The sequence below is a fragment of the Plectropomus leopardus genome, chromosome 17, assembly GCF_026936395.1.
Source record: "Plectropomus leopardus strain MGB_pleo_1.0 chromosome 17, ASM2693639v1, whole genome shotgun sequence".
NCBI classification, from domain to species: domain Eukaryota; kingdom Metazoa; phylum Chordata; class Actinopteri; order Perciformes; family Serranidae; genus Plectropomus; species Plectropomus leopardus.
In genome coordinates this window covers 27036723-27053263 of record NC_142192.1, presented here as the reverse complement: position 1 = coordinate 27053263, position 16541 = coordinate 27036723, and the positions used below count along the sequence as shown (strand labels likewise).

Here is a 16541-nt window from a genome sequence, read left to right as displayed (position 1 = left end):
TGAGCAAACAACACCAAAGTCTGCTTTGAGGCGAACTAAGACTCAGCTTTTCAGGCGGTCTCGGTTTAGTTGTTTGGTCTGCAGCAGGGTTCAATGGACAGCTTTCACACCGGCACAAATTAAATTATCAGTACTAGTTATCAAAGCATCCTTAGTATGCATACTGACAGTTGTATCAGTATTAATTTGCTTTACAGATAGAGCCTTTACCTCTTCTTCCAACCAGTCGTTATACTGGACGATGCTCGCCATAGCAACATCAGCACCCTTCATGTAGAAAGTGATGTCTCCTGTTGACTCCTCCTGAACCAAAGCACAAATAAAAGTTGGTAAATTTTCTGTGTACAATTGAAACTGCAAAACAATACATCTGTACACCAATTAAGCAGCCATTTTCTGTGCTGTTCCAAAGATGCAAGAGGGCACAAATCATCAGGGTGATGGAGGGTTTGACACCAAAATAACTACAGCGTACAGCTCTGCTCTATGAGGCATTTGAAGTCAAATTCAAACCGGAACAAAATGTGAGTTCTGTCTATTTAATGAATAAGGAGACTTACACAAATAGACACAAAAACAAGAGTCAGTTACAGAAACAGCACACAGGAAGCAGCGTCAACACATCGTATTGTTATGTAAATGTTCCACACCCGGACGATGATGCCCATCCTTTTGCTCTCGGAGGTGAAGGGAAAGATCTGCAGGATGTGGAAGGAGAGAATCTGTCCAGAAGGAGTCTTCAGCTGCAGGGAGTTCAGGTCTCTGTTCACCAGGGTCAGGCCGACGCTCTCTGTCCACCGCACCAGCTCCACCTGAGGAAAACATATGAAAATAAACTGCTAAGACCATACAAATTGACATTTCAACCCGCGCACATTTACATTTGTGCTCTCACTTTAGTAAAACATAGCAGGGTGATGAATTTTGCCAGTTCTACAGTGATGGGATTGATGAGGAACGTTTACATTAAAGGAGTACTCCGCCCCCCCAAAATCTCCATCTCTAAATCGGTCATTCACCCCGTGCTATGTTGATTTTTTTTTGATGAATATAAATCCAAGCTATTATTATTATATTATATTTTATTATTATTATTATTATTATTAGCACTATGACTTTAATTCATTACTTTTTTTCCTTCATTTTTATATTCTTCACTCCCCATGGAGTCATGCGAGAAAAACAATGGTTTCTTCACCAAGTAAACATAATTCAAGGTGATTAATTGATATACAAATGACTATGTTGTGGTTAAGTATTTCTTTAAGATCCCAGTAAAACTTAAAAGGTCTGACTCGTAAAACACACGGCTGTAGGATGGAGGTATAATGCACCATAGCTGCACAGTATTCTGGCATTTACTTTATCACTAAATACTGTGAAATGAATAAGCAAGAAATGTGGGAGGAATTTGGAAAATACATCCATGAAAAATAAGTGAATATTTAATGTCTTTTTAGATTTTAGGATAATCACTTTTTGCCAAATATGAAACAAGGAAATGACCTCATATAGAAACGAAAATCCTACACAACTGTTATCCATAAAGCTGACCGAGTCTCATTTCACTTGCGGTTGAGAGACAAGGCATGAGAGAGTTACGGTATCTCCAGAGCTGTTGAGCTCTTCTCATTCAGCTCCAGATAAGTGTTTTTCTGTTTCTCTTTCCTCTTTTTCTCCTCAGCAGGAACTGCGGCCCCCGAGTGAGCGTTCAGCTGCACACGACTCAATTCTCAATGGGTTCATTTTCAATTTGCTCACTCAAAGGTTGTTATTATACTCTGACCTACAAATTGGAACTTCCTGTTAATACCCCATCATTTCTCCTGCTCCCCCTTTGAGCTCCGTAAAAAGGAGCTGCCTATATTTACTTAACACACATCTGTGTGTCATTATCCTGGTGTGTGTGTGTGTGTGTATGTAGCTACACACACACACATAAATGGACACATACACCATGTGCTGAGGGTCCTAAACTGAGCTCTTCAATCTACTTTATCAGCTCTAGAGAGACTATTTAAAGCTTTGTTGACTTTGATACAAACTGCATGTGAATCATGTGCTACGACAGTAACAGAAAAGACTTCTTTATGACAATGGCAGACTGGTTTTATCAACCTGATCAATCATTTCAACTGTGTTCACAATGTTGTAGTGATCATGTAAATTACAATGGAAGCACTGCCTTTAAAAGTACCAGCAGTTCAAACATGTCATGACCATCACAGGCCCTTAACAGTTGTGTGTCACTGGTAAAACAAAAGGTGCACTCAAGAACTGAATTAATTTAGGGACAATTTAACAGTTTTAGGGATTTCGGAAGAGGTAGTACTACGTATTTCAAATATCACATCTCTATGTACTAGTTCTTTTGGATGAAGTTTAGGGCTCAAGAGTAACATATCTGGATATGCATCAACCACTTTGTGCAGTCTCTTTGTGCCTTTTTACACTTTTTTCCTTATAACAAAGAATCTAAATTCTTCATCCCTGTATCTAAGTGTTTATGTATACTTTTTTTATGTGTATATGCATTGATGGATGTCCCGAGACTTACAGCGACCGAGTGTGCCTGAGCAGGTAACTTCCGCCGGCAGAGCGACTGACATCTGGTTTAGCGTTTGGCTAGCTTGATCTAAAGTGTAATCATGCGGCTCTTTTAGACTTAAATCTAGATTGTGAAATGAGTTATTTCCCCCTTTTTTTCACAAAAAATTATTTACTGATTTACAGACGTCTCTTTCACGATATAGGTCAACAGGGAAACATCTTTACGGGCCAGTAGCTGACCTGGGCAGTGTTATTCCATTTTTGACCACTATGTAAAATTTACATCAGACCCTGGAGCACTTCCTGGGGGCTTCATGTGACATCTTTCTCTGCTCTGCACACCATTATTCCACTAAATCTTTACATAGCAAAAAGTGGTTGCTTGCTATGTTGATGCTTTGAATGACTTATTCAGAACTTGTGTGGATTGTTGCATGTATTAATTGTGCAGGCTAAATTTTTTTCATTCATAAAAGTTGTTTTTTGATAGCCTTGCACCTACGCTATGTGCATATAACTATCCTTATTTCAACTTCAAATTCAGAACCTTTACATAAAAATAATTAAAAGATGGTACTGATCATTATTGATGTCTGGCTGCTAGCCTGGCAACCACTTTTGAAAGTAACTGCCTGGCTAACAGGAATTATGCTTTTCTCTTTTGTTTTTGCATATTAAAATACTGACTTCCTCCCTTGTGGTGCATGTGCCTCGTACACTCACTGAAACAGCCAGTTACATCCGATTGGGAATGATAAAGCACCCACTACCTGGACATGGCAGTCATTAAAGGGCTATAGTCAAATGCGCTTGTCCGATATTTCAAGGGTCAAAGGTCACAGGAGGACTCTGTTCATAGCACAGTTGACCAGCGGGTCAGATGACCTGTGTTCTGACCTCAGCGGCCGGCCCACTTCATCTCCTTAATGATGGCTCATTACATTAGAGAGGCTGAGCAGAGAGCCGGGGCCAAACAAACTATCACTAACAGAGGAGCGGCGGCCAAGATCTGCTGCTGCAGTCAATGAGAGTGAGGAGACGAGGAGGGAGAGCGGGGTGGAAATAAAAGGACAGAGAAAGAACAAAGAATATAGTAGAAGGGGAAGGGAGAGCTCCACCAACAATCACAGACCTCCACCTCTCATCGTCTCTGGGAGAAAATTAAATATTGATCAATCCAAGCAGGGTGAGACAATGGAGAGAGGGGAGATAGAGCAGAGTGGGCAGGCATATAAATAAATATATACATCAACTCGGGGGGGGGGCAGACAGGCAAAATGGAAAACTGAGATTTATCTTTCGCCACCTTTTTATCTTCATTTTGATTACTAGACTTCCAGACTGGGAGTTCAATGCAAAGTATGCAAGTCTCACAAAGGAATCACGAAGCCTCACATGTCATGGGTGATAAACATGCCAACAGTGTTGAAATGTGTGTGTATGGGAAGATTAACTACCCTTCAATAAGCATTAAACATCTCTTTAAATAAAAATCTTTCCCTGTCTTTCCAGTATTCAATTATCATCAGCACTCACTTCCTCTATTGATAAATTCTTTAGTATGATTAGAAAGAGCTATATATAAAAGGCTTAGTAGCACCTTCAGCCATAAAAGCTCAAACTCTTGGGTTACGCACAGAAACATCCAGAGAAAAGGAAGCTGTATGGATGCCTTTGGGGATCGTTTTTTTGTGCTGCATTCTTCCTTCAGCTGGAGCAGTAAATTCTCAGGGAGCAAATACAGACGATTAAATAGCTTAACCTCTATGAGGAGTTCATGACCTCTGACTTTCTGCTCATGAAATGACTATTATGACAAACAAGGGTTATTTAGTATCACCAATAAAACATAAAGACAGAGAGGGAACTGTGGAGCGGGATTAAGGGTTTGCTCTTCACAGTCTTCTCTGTTTGTTATTACCAGAAGGACAAATGTGGCTGGATTTATTCCAGATATGAGACACTTTAAAATGACAAGTGTAAATGGGGCCTTTGAAAGCAAAACTATTTGTCAACATTTAACAACTGTCAACAATTTGGAAAGGTGTGACATTACGGGTTCTGGTGGTTTATGGTTTTTATTATAAAAAATAGCATTAAAGATATGAATATGCCTCTGCCAAACTGTCAAGTTGCAGTTTATGTTCATGTCCTTCCACACTCAAATGTAGCCATGACAGTAAACAGTGCTTCAAATCTGGATGTTGTTACAAAGGAGCTACAAATTCTAAAAGGTGGGTGCCACACGCACATTTTAAAGCAGGCAGCACAGAAAAGAAGAAAAGCGTAAAACATGATGATGTCGCAGTGACCTTCGACAGCTTTGTTCTAAACACTAATCACTTCCTGATTTATCCTATTACATCTTTGTGTGACATTTTCTCATAATTAGCGTAAAAAATCTCGAGTTATGGCCAAAAACATGTTTTGTGTGGTCACAGCGACCTTTGACGACCAAAATCTAATCAGTTCACTCTTGAGTCCAAGTGAGGTTTTTGCCAAATTTGAGGGAATTCCCTCCAGGCATTTCTAAGATATAGTGTCCACCAGTGATGGACAGACGGACAACACGAAAACATACTGCCTCCAGCCACAGCTGTTACCAGCATGTAGGTACAAAAACCTCGGTTAGAAAAAAATATTAAATCTAAAAGACCAGTTTGTGCTAATTACATCCAAATTTTCAAATGTGTTAAAGATCACGTAAAATGCCAAATTTGTCATTATATATATACACAAAAATTTGTTTTTGCTGAAAATATCTTATCAGAGGTATTAAAAAATCAGGTTTTGTTAAGTGTAGGACAAGAACCCAGTGAAACACTAGAAACTATTCAACCTGCTAATTTCAAGTTGCAAACAGAACTAAAATTGAATCTTTAGGAACAACCTCTGATGTCTAATCCAGTCCATTTTTCTGTTGACTTCTTTTTCTCATTGAAGCTGGAGGCACTAAAGCTTTTCACTGTAGGTCATCTTTACCTCATCAGGGCTGGAGGCCTGGTAGGTACGGTTGTCATCACTGAAGTCCTGGTCGGCTTCAGCAGACTCCGTCTCTCCATTCACGATGGCGTGTGACTCATAGACGGGCGTGACATTGTGGCACAAGGCGATGGCCTTCACAGCCTCGTGGATGCGACTGCTGACGCTCTTTCGGACTTTCGGGCCTGACGTCTGGGTCTTCCTTGATGGCGTGGAGCCACTGGTGCTGCCGTTGGATGGCTGGGAGGTCACCTGACATCACAAAAAATAATTTAAAACATGGGGTCAATTAATGACCTGTGACTTAAAGAAATCATGCTGTTTCAGTCACATCTGTTTATAACACATGTATAAGCTGAATAGTAGCAATGTAGTTGACCTCAGATTGCCCAAATAGACATAAAGGGTGATATTTTTTATACACTTATTTTTGGAGTGATGCTTTTAGCACGCTATCATCACCAGGATATGAGGCTTATGTTATAAAATTTACAACAAATTACATTTAATTGTTGGTTAATTATTTTTATTGTGACAAAAGCTATCTAGAGAAACTACTATAAACCAGACTTTATGAAATAAACAGCCTAATGACTAAATACGACTACCAACATACGTTTGATGAAAAAACTACCTTTTTTTAGACCAATGAGTTGTACTTCAAATGATACCACTATGCATTTATTTCCCAACTGCAGGATCCCTGCACATGGCAGCTAGATCTAATCCAACGCTCACAGCCAATTCACTCTGACAGCCCGTTTCAAGCTAAACGACACAGCGAGAGGAAGTGGTGTATCACCGTCTTTATCGTGTCATATCTGATTTGACGACCTTTTATGTGTTCTGCTGTTTTGACATCAGCCATCAGTTTAACTGGGTGGTGACTACAGCGAGCAGGCAGATGGCCCACCGTGCCAGCTGCGTTTGACGGGGGCGACATGCTCTACTGAAGCATTTGATTTTGGCTTATTATTAACCTTCAGTCCTGCCAGGCAGGGGAGGAGGGGCGATGGGGAGTACAGTAAGGACGCAAGATGACAACCTTCATCAAGAGAGACTGACAGATCAATGGAGAGATCATTAGGTCGTGTTGTCGGGTAAGTTAAGCGTCTGAGCTACATGTAAATGATGTTACTGAACGCAGAGCTGAATTATTGGACATAAGATCTCTGTAAATCAAGCTTGACTAATGATATGCTGGGTGAGATAGCCTAATATTTACTCAACCAGTCCAACAACTCTATAAACACGTGTTGAATTATAAAAAGATATTGCGTTCACAACAATGACACGGACACAGTGACCTTGTCTTTTGACCACCAAATTCTAATCAGTTGATTATTATTGAGTGAACATTTATGCCAAATGTAAAGTAATTCCCAAAAGGTGTTTTTGAGATATCACATTCACAATATTAGGATGGACAGAAAACCTGAAAACACAATGCCTCTGGCCACTGCTGACGCCAGCGCAGAGGGCTGCTGTTGCTGTTTGACTGGATCATTATCACTAAAATTGCAATTCATTCTTATGCCAACTCTAATGTATCCTAGAGAGTCGACGGATTAGAGCTTTAAAAAAATATTATTAGTTGAATCACAAATAATGAATCTACAACTATCAATTCCTTGTTTCCACAATTTTTTGAAAAAGCCTGATATCCTCTGATTCCTGCTTCTTACATTTGCACAGTTGCTGGTTTTCTTTGTTATATGAGCCAGTAAATTTAAAATATGATTGGTAATTTTTACTTTTTTGAGATAATAAAGAGACAATCAACAATGCTTTCCTTATCTGGAAGGAAATAATGTTAGAAAAGAAAAAAATGTTAAAAACAATAAAAATGTCCTGTTATTGTGTCACTGTGACAGTAAAGAAACAGTAAAAATCAGCTGAACTGAGACATCACTGCTCTGCACTGCTTCAGCTGCGCAGCTCTAAAAAGACTAGTCATTTTTCATTAGCTGAGATTGCACATAAGGGTGTGGGGCAGATGGTTTCAGAGTCGACCAGCTGTTTGGAGCTGGCTGAGAATGAACAATATCATTCTGTCAAGACTGCAGCCAGATCTGAGCCACCCAGTGAGGAAAACACTTGCTTACAGTATCTGGAGTCGCTCAGGGACACTGAGTGATGAATGAACAATATGGGCTTATTTCCTGGAAAACTCATCCTTAGCTAAATATAAAAATTGATTAAACTGATCTATAGGGAGAGGCGGGAATAAGCAGGAAAAACATATTTGTATTTCAATGTGTCCTCTCCCTTAGTGGAAACACACTTCAGCATTGTAAGTAACAAGTTTTGCTTTCTTTTGGTTTTGTCCAGTCATGTAGATTTAAATCATTATCATATATCTTTAAAACTCTACACTACAAGTTTCTGGTTGGTAATTGTGTCCTATGGTCAGAATTTTAACAGAAAAATCCAAAAGAGAAAAAGAAAATGATAATCAGCAGATGAATGATACAGAAATATATTGCCATATTGGACAGGTATAAAGCTCACCTGTGCATATGACTGGATTATGTGGCTCTGTATCTCATCCATGGTGTCAGTGCCATAGGATACTGTTCCCAGGTGCAGTCGCTTGAAGACCATTTCGTTTTGTGTCAGAGTGCCTGCAGTGCAGAAGTCCAATATAGACAGTTACAAACCAACAGATTAGAAAGAAATTATATCACCTGTACACTAGTCCTCAATTACTGGTTTTCACATATTTTCTGTTGTCGTCAGAGCTTAACAGCAGAAGCATTAAAAATATAGCAGGATTAACACTGGATATTTGAGGCTGATACTGATATCAGTGTTTGTCACAAAAGCACTTTTTTTTTCTTTTAACATATACACTGTTTTTTTTAAAGAATTGAGACTGAGACAGGTACTAAGCAGGACATTTTACAGCTGGAAAATCAACTTAGCAGCATTCTCAGATGAACAAATTATAAGTAGTTGATATTGTTTTCACATTAACTGATGCCTTGGTTGGCATGTGTGTGCTGCAATTTATTTGCTTTTAAACTCTTTCGTAACATTAGACAATTAAATTAAAAAAAATACATTACTGTATTATCTTCTTTTCTGTAAACACAAAGCTTGTGGAAAAAGATGTCCGCTGTTTAAAATGGTTAGAGTTAGAAATAAATCAGAGTTGTCCTAATCACACCACCTTGCCATCATAGCAAAAATAAAATACAATCAATGATACTCAACTTCTCTGGAAGCTCTCACACAAACACACACACAAACACACACAAACACACAAAAACACACACACACAAACACACGCACACAAACACACACACACACACACACACACACACACACACACACACACACACACACAAAAACACACACACACACACACAACACAGCATTTGTCCCCACAAGACTGCCTCCAATGCATCATGGGACCTGCAGGGTGGTGTGACTGCCTTCTCATTGACCTAATCTCATTACCAATATGGACTGCATGTCCTCTCTGACTAACAGACAAGACACAACATTGCATACAAAAAGACTGAGTGAACGTTCAGACACTACAAGGAAAAAAGGAAAAGTTTAAAAACGAGGGCAATGGCCTTGTTTAATGGATGCTGGTTGCCAGAATGTGTGCCGATAGAGCATAAAGCTGATTAGAGGGCATCTAACTTCCAAAAACATTAGAGCCACGGGGTTAACCAATTCTGTTGGATTGATTGTTTGTTCTTCTTTCCATGTGCTTTAACTATCAACCTGGATAAATAGGCTCTACGGCTAATCTATTCCTACCTAGATCAGCGGCGTAAGACAAAGAAGCATGTTAGGGCCACAGCAGGAGTTTATCACTCTGGCACACCGTCGAGCATTAGTAAAGAGCAGCTATTTGTTTTTAGAGAATCGGGCTGTGATCGTGACATGAGAGAAGCTGAAGGAGGCTCAACAGAAATTCAGAAGATTTGTTGAAACTTTTACCTTAGCTCTTTTCTTTAACTTACATTAGCTGTGATTACATGGTCAATATTTCTTCAGTCTGACTGAAATCATTCTGATCAGAGATTACAAAAAACTGTTTACACATACGTTACAGCAGGCATGTCAAACTGGTCCACAGGGGGGCCGGTGTGGCTGCAGGTTTTGTTTCCAACCAAGTAGCAGCACACCAGACTTGACTCATTTAATCAACTGATCTCCGTCTTCAGACAGTTGATTGGTCAAACTGTGTGCTCTTGGTTGGTTGGCACAAAAACCTGCAGCCACACCGGCCCCCCTGTGGACCAGTTTGACATGCCTGCGTTACAGAGAAAATTTTATTAATTCAATACATAAAATATGGAAGAGAAGACGGTGTTCTGTCTGTTAATAGTAAGTAACGTAAGAGTAATCCAGGTTAGTTTTTTAGCTACAAATTACAGATGTTCTTTAAATACCTCATATGCAGACTATCAGTAGACTAGATTTACCGATGTCCTTGAAACATCTCAAATGCAGGCTTCTGCTGCTGGTAGCAACAGATGATTGTTATGTCCAGTGACTCCACAATTCAGCCTGTAGAAACAATGTCCCCTAAGACTACTTTTTCAAAATCAAATCGCACTTATTTACAAACATCACACTATTACAACGCTAAATTTATTTTAAATGAATTAATGACTCGCGTTTAGAAACAGCTGTTGCGCTTTGTCGTGTGCAGCGTATGCACCAGCTACTTCACCTAATGGAGACAATCACAGAAAGAATATATTTATTCCAAGCAGAGAGAAGGGATCAGATAAAGCCTTTACATGTTTATTAGATGCTAATATTATCCGACTTAACAGATTATAAAAGGCTTACACCACCACTCTCAACCCAATCGGGCCAGTCTCTTTCCCACTGAGATGGTTACATGAGACATTTTTATTCCGAATTAGCCATTATTCTGATTATTATTGGAATATTTGGGTCCGAGTGAACACACTTTGTTTTCATCGACTTAGATAAGATTAGATTTTAAGATTTTTATTGCACTTTATTGCAATTAAGTGGCTTCATGTCAGTGTGAACTAATGACGGATCAATAAATTAGGTCTTTTTATCTGGCAATGATGAACAACTGATTCTCAGATGTTAGTTTTGGTGATTTGATGTTTGTTTTGTTTTTATGTTGTTGCTCTTTTTATATTATAGCTCTTTGGAGCTCCCATTGCACAAAGGAAGTGAAATGAAAATGAAATGAAATGAAAATACTATGTTAAACAACTTTGTCAACCAAAGACAGATCTTTCATGGTGATGCTAACAGTCATTCTGCTATCAGAATGTGCACAGCATATACTTTCTGGCAAACCAGTTGCCAACTTAAAGTGACTCCTAATTTTGCTTTAACTGAAGTACCAAACATCTACTGTAAATGTAACCTTCAGTATGTTTGGACACTCACCTGTCTTGTCTGTCAGCAGATAGACCAGCCGGCCCAGTTCCTCTGGGATGGTGCTGGTTCTCACAACAGTGCCGGGGATGTTTTCGTCTTTCATGATCATCCAGCCGTAAGCTGACTTACCCATGTCCAGGTTTACACGCAAACTACACATGGGAAAAACAAGCTGTAATCATCAAAGAGCAAATAATAAAACAACAGCAACAAAAACTGAATTAAAAGATCTGGTATGTTCTGAAAAATGTCTTCTGGAGAAAGAAGCAGAAGGGGAGCTTGGGTTTCAAAGCAGGGATGGGTGATTTTTTTATTTCATTTATGTGTTTATTTTTTCCATTTTGAGACCAAATGTTCTGCTTAGGAAAAAATCATATCACTGTAGAGACATTTTTATTTGTCTGTGGTTACAAATAACAAACAATTCAAAGAATGAAGAGAATCACAAAGTACCTGATGGGGATGATGTAAGAGAAAAGCACGACGAATCGGAAAAGGTTGCGGAACCAAGGACCCACAAACCCCTGCAGCGCTACCATGACAACAGACAGGACCACCTGGGCCAGAAACAGGGCCTTCGTGAGGCGGTTCAGCTCTAAGTCCAGTAAGCCAACCTACGAACACAAGATATCAGAGGTCAGAGCAGCAGATATCACAACATCACAGTCCTACGCATTTTTTTCTCTACACAGGTTACATCTAGAGTCGGGCAAAAATGAACAAACAAACAAATCTGTATGAACGACTCTTTTTAATGTTAGCTTTGTACAATTGTCAAATGTTTGAATGCTCACGAGACCCTGATTTTTCACACTCGTTGTTACTGTAGGGCACTGCTCACGCAGACTACTATGGTGTGTGAGTTGGAGGAAGAAAAAAACAAACCGAGAGGATAATGTTTGACTTCACCTGCATTTTGTCTTTTTTTTCTCCAAGATACACATTGATACACTCTTGGGCTCTAAACCACTGTAGTTCAACGTGTTGCAAGACAGAGATTGACACAATTAAACTGGTTGTTGTACTTGTTGTGAGGTGACAGGTAAAAGCCGAAACTGTGAAAAGAAACTGGACCGCCCATCACTCGTTAGATCATGGAATTAAAATAATATAAAAATAATCTTGTTTGTCATCTTATTCCTTTTCTGACAGCTTATACTACAGAGGACTATTTGGACTTTCCCATCGGCTCCAAAACCCTTACAATATGCTACACTGGGAGAAAAAAACAAAGCGACATTCTTAGCTGTAGGCTTTTATCATGCAAACCATGTGTACGACATAAATAAGTTTATTGGTGGCACTATTATGTGGTGAACTACAAGCTGCGTTATTGTCACGCTAAAGTATTATCCTTGAATGCAACTGAAGGTCAAAAGGCCTCAAAAATAGATAAAGTTCCCATATTGAGATGGCTTTTTGCAGGGAAAAAAAACAACAAAAAAAGGGGTCAGAGTTGTCTTTTATTTTTCGAGTGTATCTCCCAGCCAATGGAGCATGTGGGAAAAAGATGTCAAATAAAGAAGTGCCCTTCCCCTTTCTGGCAGCGCTCACAGCAAAGCCCTGTACACAGAGGGCTTTCTTCTGACGCACCACGCTTACAAAAACAGCAGAACATAACATCTCTCCTCCCTCAAATAAAAGGAACTGCTCTGAAAAGGAGGGGAGGGGGCAAGCACATATAAAAAGCAGCAAAATTCCTCCACTGACTAAACCCCCACCATGCCCATTCCCCTGAGGACTGGGAGAGCTGGGAGACCAGTGTGACTGATTTATCAGTTGCTGTTAAACTCCCAGTAGCAGAGTGCGGAGGAAGGGAAACGGGCGGGTGGGTATCTCCCCACCCCGCTGCCTCACTACATGGTTCATGGTTGAGCTATTGAGAAAAATAGGGGGTTTGGGTGGATTAAAATGAAGAAAAATTAAGACAGAGAGCACAGTGCATGCCTGAAAAGCAAAGGATCCCCTTCTGCTTGAACAATGGCCAGTCTAAATTTTCCAAGCCTTGCCGGGGATCAGATGAAGTCATTATTCATTCAGTCAAGGGGGGAAAAAGGACTCAATTACCTCAACCTAAAGATGCTATCAATGAATAAAAAAGTGCATATTTTACTCCATTCATCTCCAAGCCATTAAAAGTGAAAGGAATGATTCGATCTGCCTGTGTGGCTTGTATTTTAGCATGTGTGTGAAATCTGATGAAGAATTGGAGTCCCGGGACATGAATATTCATTGAGTTAAAACCAAAGAATATCAGCACTTCAGTCAGCGAGTAGTGTATTATTTGGTGCTTGTGATTAAGGAAGTCAAGAAAATGAACTCAAATTGATTCTTGAGATCCCAGTAAACAAGTTTAAGTTTAGTTTGAGAGACACGTAGAGAGTATTGCGACTTGGATATGTACTTCAAATAGAACAATCTTTATTGAAGAGGAGCCTCTTGTCAAATGACATTGTTCTGCCTCTTTTCTCAGACAGAGGTCTGTCTAACAATACCGACACAAAGAGTGAATCTATGTCTGACGTGCTGTCAGATTGATCAAGTGCCGGCATTGTCCTGGCCCGTGTCACAACAGATTATATGAGGCCAAAACGTTCTTGTGACTTTAGCCACACTGTATCGACTTTCTCCCCCAATCTCCAGTCTCCATATTGGCACTTCTGACATCATCTCCTTGAAATATTGAATTCCTCTCAACTGTCGAGCTCACACAAAACAGTGGCCCCCGCCGTTCGACCGGCCACATCAGCGTTCTTAATAAAAGACACTCTGTGTCAAAACTGTGCCGCAGTAGGAAGGGCCGATGTTGTGCCAAAGAGAGCTTTAGTGGTGCAGACTGTTGTAGGTGATAACTTTGTGTGTAAAAGTCATTGCGTGGCGGATGCACCAAAACGCCGCCTCTTGAGATCCCACTGATGCCCGCCTCTATCAGCTGACCCGTGTCTATCGAGCTCAACCATCTTCCAGGTAAAATCTTATATTTAGAATCAGATTTTCATTAATCTTCTCAATCTGGGGACAAAACACTCGATGGGGATTCTGTGGGATTAACTTTCTGCTGAAAATGTCATTTAAATCCTCGGTTAGTTAATTTCCCTTTTGGTTAATTAGCAACTGGCGCTGACCTTTTGCATTGACAGGTCCAACTTTATCTAGAAAGTCAAGGTTAAAAAACCACCTCACCATAGTGATTGATTAGTGATTAGAGGCAGGGGAGAAAACGACGGCATGAGGGGAACTTGGAACAGATGTTACTTTGTGTGAGGCGTTTCACCCTCTGCAGCTCTTACAAAACGTTCATGTTTATACTGGCATCACCTGACAGGCATTTTGTGATTTTCAGTTTGTTAATGCTTTGGAAAAATGCCTGAAAGGTATCTTAATTTATCAGGTTTCTCAGGATATAAAACCAAAATACCTTTAAAAATCATTTTAAATGAACTTCTTTTTCCAAAATCAGTGTAAATCTGTCAATGTTTGGAAAGAAAAATACATATAAGTGATGTCAGGGATGTGATTTAAAGGGGAACTTATATGCTTTTCTGTATTTTGTGTCTTATGCATAGCATTACAATTACGTTCATATTAAATAAGGTAAAAGTTTCAAATAATGAGGTAAATGTATGTAGTAGAAATCCTTTCAGGCTTCAGGGGGTTCTGAATACTTGGTCTCTACTCTGTCTACAGTATGACATCAGCTCCTGACAGAGTTCTTAGTATGGTTATGCGCTCCAGCCACGCAACTGCAAGTATTTATACTACCTAACCTACAGCCTACTTGTAAATTTCACCCCAGTATGTCAGATCATGTTCCTAACAAGTTCACTACTAACAAACACGTAATTGCATGCTAACATCAGGAAAACATACAAAGTCGATTTTTTGATGTCATTAATTTCTCCCCAATTTTGGATGAGATTCCTGCTGGAACATGTTTGGTTGAGTTTAGAAGCTTTTATTCGGGATTTGTCATAGCCTCTATTCTCCCTTAAAGTCATTTCTCTGCTGCTAAGACATGCAGGGACACTGAGTTACCAAAACCTAGAAACTGACAAATCAGAGCAAATTGGGCATTTTGGGAGGGGAGCTTTAATGCTAAAATGGAGCATTTCAGACAGAGGGATTACGTGAAGATTAAGTGGTTTTTGACCATTAAAGCATGCAAACACATTCTAGTAGAAAATCTGTTGTTCTTGAACCTGAAAATAAGCATAAAAGGGCCCCATTAAATAAGGAAGAAATAATTAGTTGTTTTTTTAAATTATAAATTGACATTGAAAATCAATTAATTTTCATGTTTGTTGGGTTTTGTATAAATACAAAAAATACCTAGTACCACCTTCTAAAGTGCTGTTTTTCTAATGCAATAGTAAACATAATATGTTTAGGTTTGGGGCTGTTAGTCAAAGAAAGAAGACATTTGAAGATGTAATTTCTGGCTTTAGTAAACTGTTGTTGGCTTTTTCTGCAATTTTCTGACAGTGTAAACAGCAAACTATATATATATATATACATATATATAAACTAAACACATCGCTTATTAATTCTTTACAAAAAAGATGAAAATACCATAACATATTGAGAATATATGACCAAAAACTCTCAAACAAATCAAAGGATGTGCCGTCTTCCTGCAGAGATACAAAAAACTAAAAAGTATTCACCTTGTTCTTGGCGTAGGACGTGTTCAGTACGCTTCTGGTCTCTTTGCCTGTGTAGATCACCACCCCTATCACCGTGCCTGCCAAGGAGAGAGACAAGTAAAGTAATGCTGCTCATTAACTGCACCCCACCCCCACCATCCCACACACACACACAAACATACATGCACACACTCGTCTTGGTCAAGTAAGATGAACGGCATGAGAGGAAACACAATAAGGCTGAGCTGAGGCAGTTTTGTCTCATTGCCACTCAGACCAACAGACAGGAGTTTAATACGCTGAGACTCTCAGGGCCTCAGCCACCCTATGGAAGCTCATAAAACCTGATCAATACGCTGCCATCTTTATTTGCCAATTCATTACGGTGGCCTTATTACAAAGGATTAATGAGTCATTAATATTAAATGAGCTTAATGGGAGAGCAAAGGCAATAATAAACCGAAATACAGCCCCTGAAATCCCTTAACTATAAAAATGGCCAGAAAGTTAAAAACGGGCAGAAAACAAAACAAGGACGTGCAGGAGGAGAGAGAAAGAAGAAAGAGACAGATGGCCTCAGGACCAGAGGAGAAAGCTGATGAATTGCTCTCGTTGACTTCTAACTTCAGAAATATTGAGCCATGTGACAAATGGTTTGTGGCTCAGCATGCAGAGAGGCTTCAATTTGAATATGCGAACAACTAATTCTCTTGTCACAGCTGGACTGGGGCCTTTAAGAGAGTGAATACACGGTGATCCGGGCCAGTTCAAGTGCCCAGAATGCCACTGTAGAGGCAATGAAGTGTCTGTCAAGGAGAGCCTTGTGAGGGACAATGACATTCCCAAGCTGAGATGATGTAAGGGGTCTAAGTCAGGCTTTTTTGTGCAAGAGTGTGTGTGTGTGTGTATGTGCGTGTGTATGTGTTTGTTCTTCTGGTCAAGGTCAGGCCAGAGGGGAGAGCAACACCGCAA

At 39.7% G+C, this 16541-nt stretch overlaps 1 protein-coding gene across 3 annotated transcripts in view; it reads right to left on the bottom strand.

Annotated features, from left to right (window-relative positions):
- The window catches only part of atp9b (ATPase phospholipid transporting 9B), a 53636-nt gene that overhangs the window by 13278 nt on the left and 23817 nt on the right, over positions 1 to 16541 (bottom strand). For all 3 annotated transcript variants that reach the window (XM_088090083.1, XM_042506389.2, XM_088090084.1), the window contains exons 11-17: positions 15591 to 15667; positions 11380 to 11540; positions 10936 to 11078; positions 8044 to 8156; positions 5533 to 5784; positions 651 to 812; positions 211 to 303 (exon numbers count right to left, since the gene is read on the bottom strand). In XM_088090083.1, coding sequence (XP_087946209.1) covers positions 211 to 303; positions 651 to 812; positions 5533 to 5784; positions 8044 to 8156; positions 10936 to 11078; positions 11380 to 11540; positions 15591 to 15667 — 1001 coding nt within the window. The remainder of the gene's footprint in view (positions 1 to 210; positions 304 to 650; positions 813 to 5532; positions 5785 to 8043; positions 8157 to 10935; positions 11079 to 11379; positions 11541 to 15590; positions 15668 to 16541) is intronic.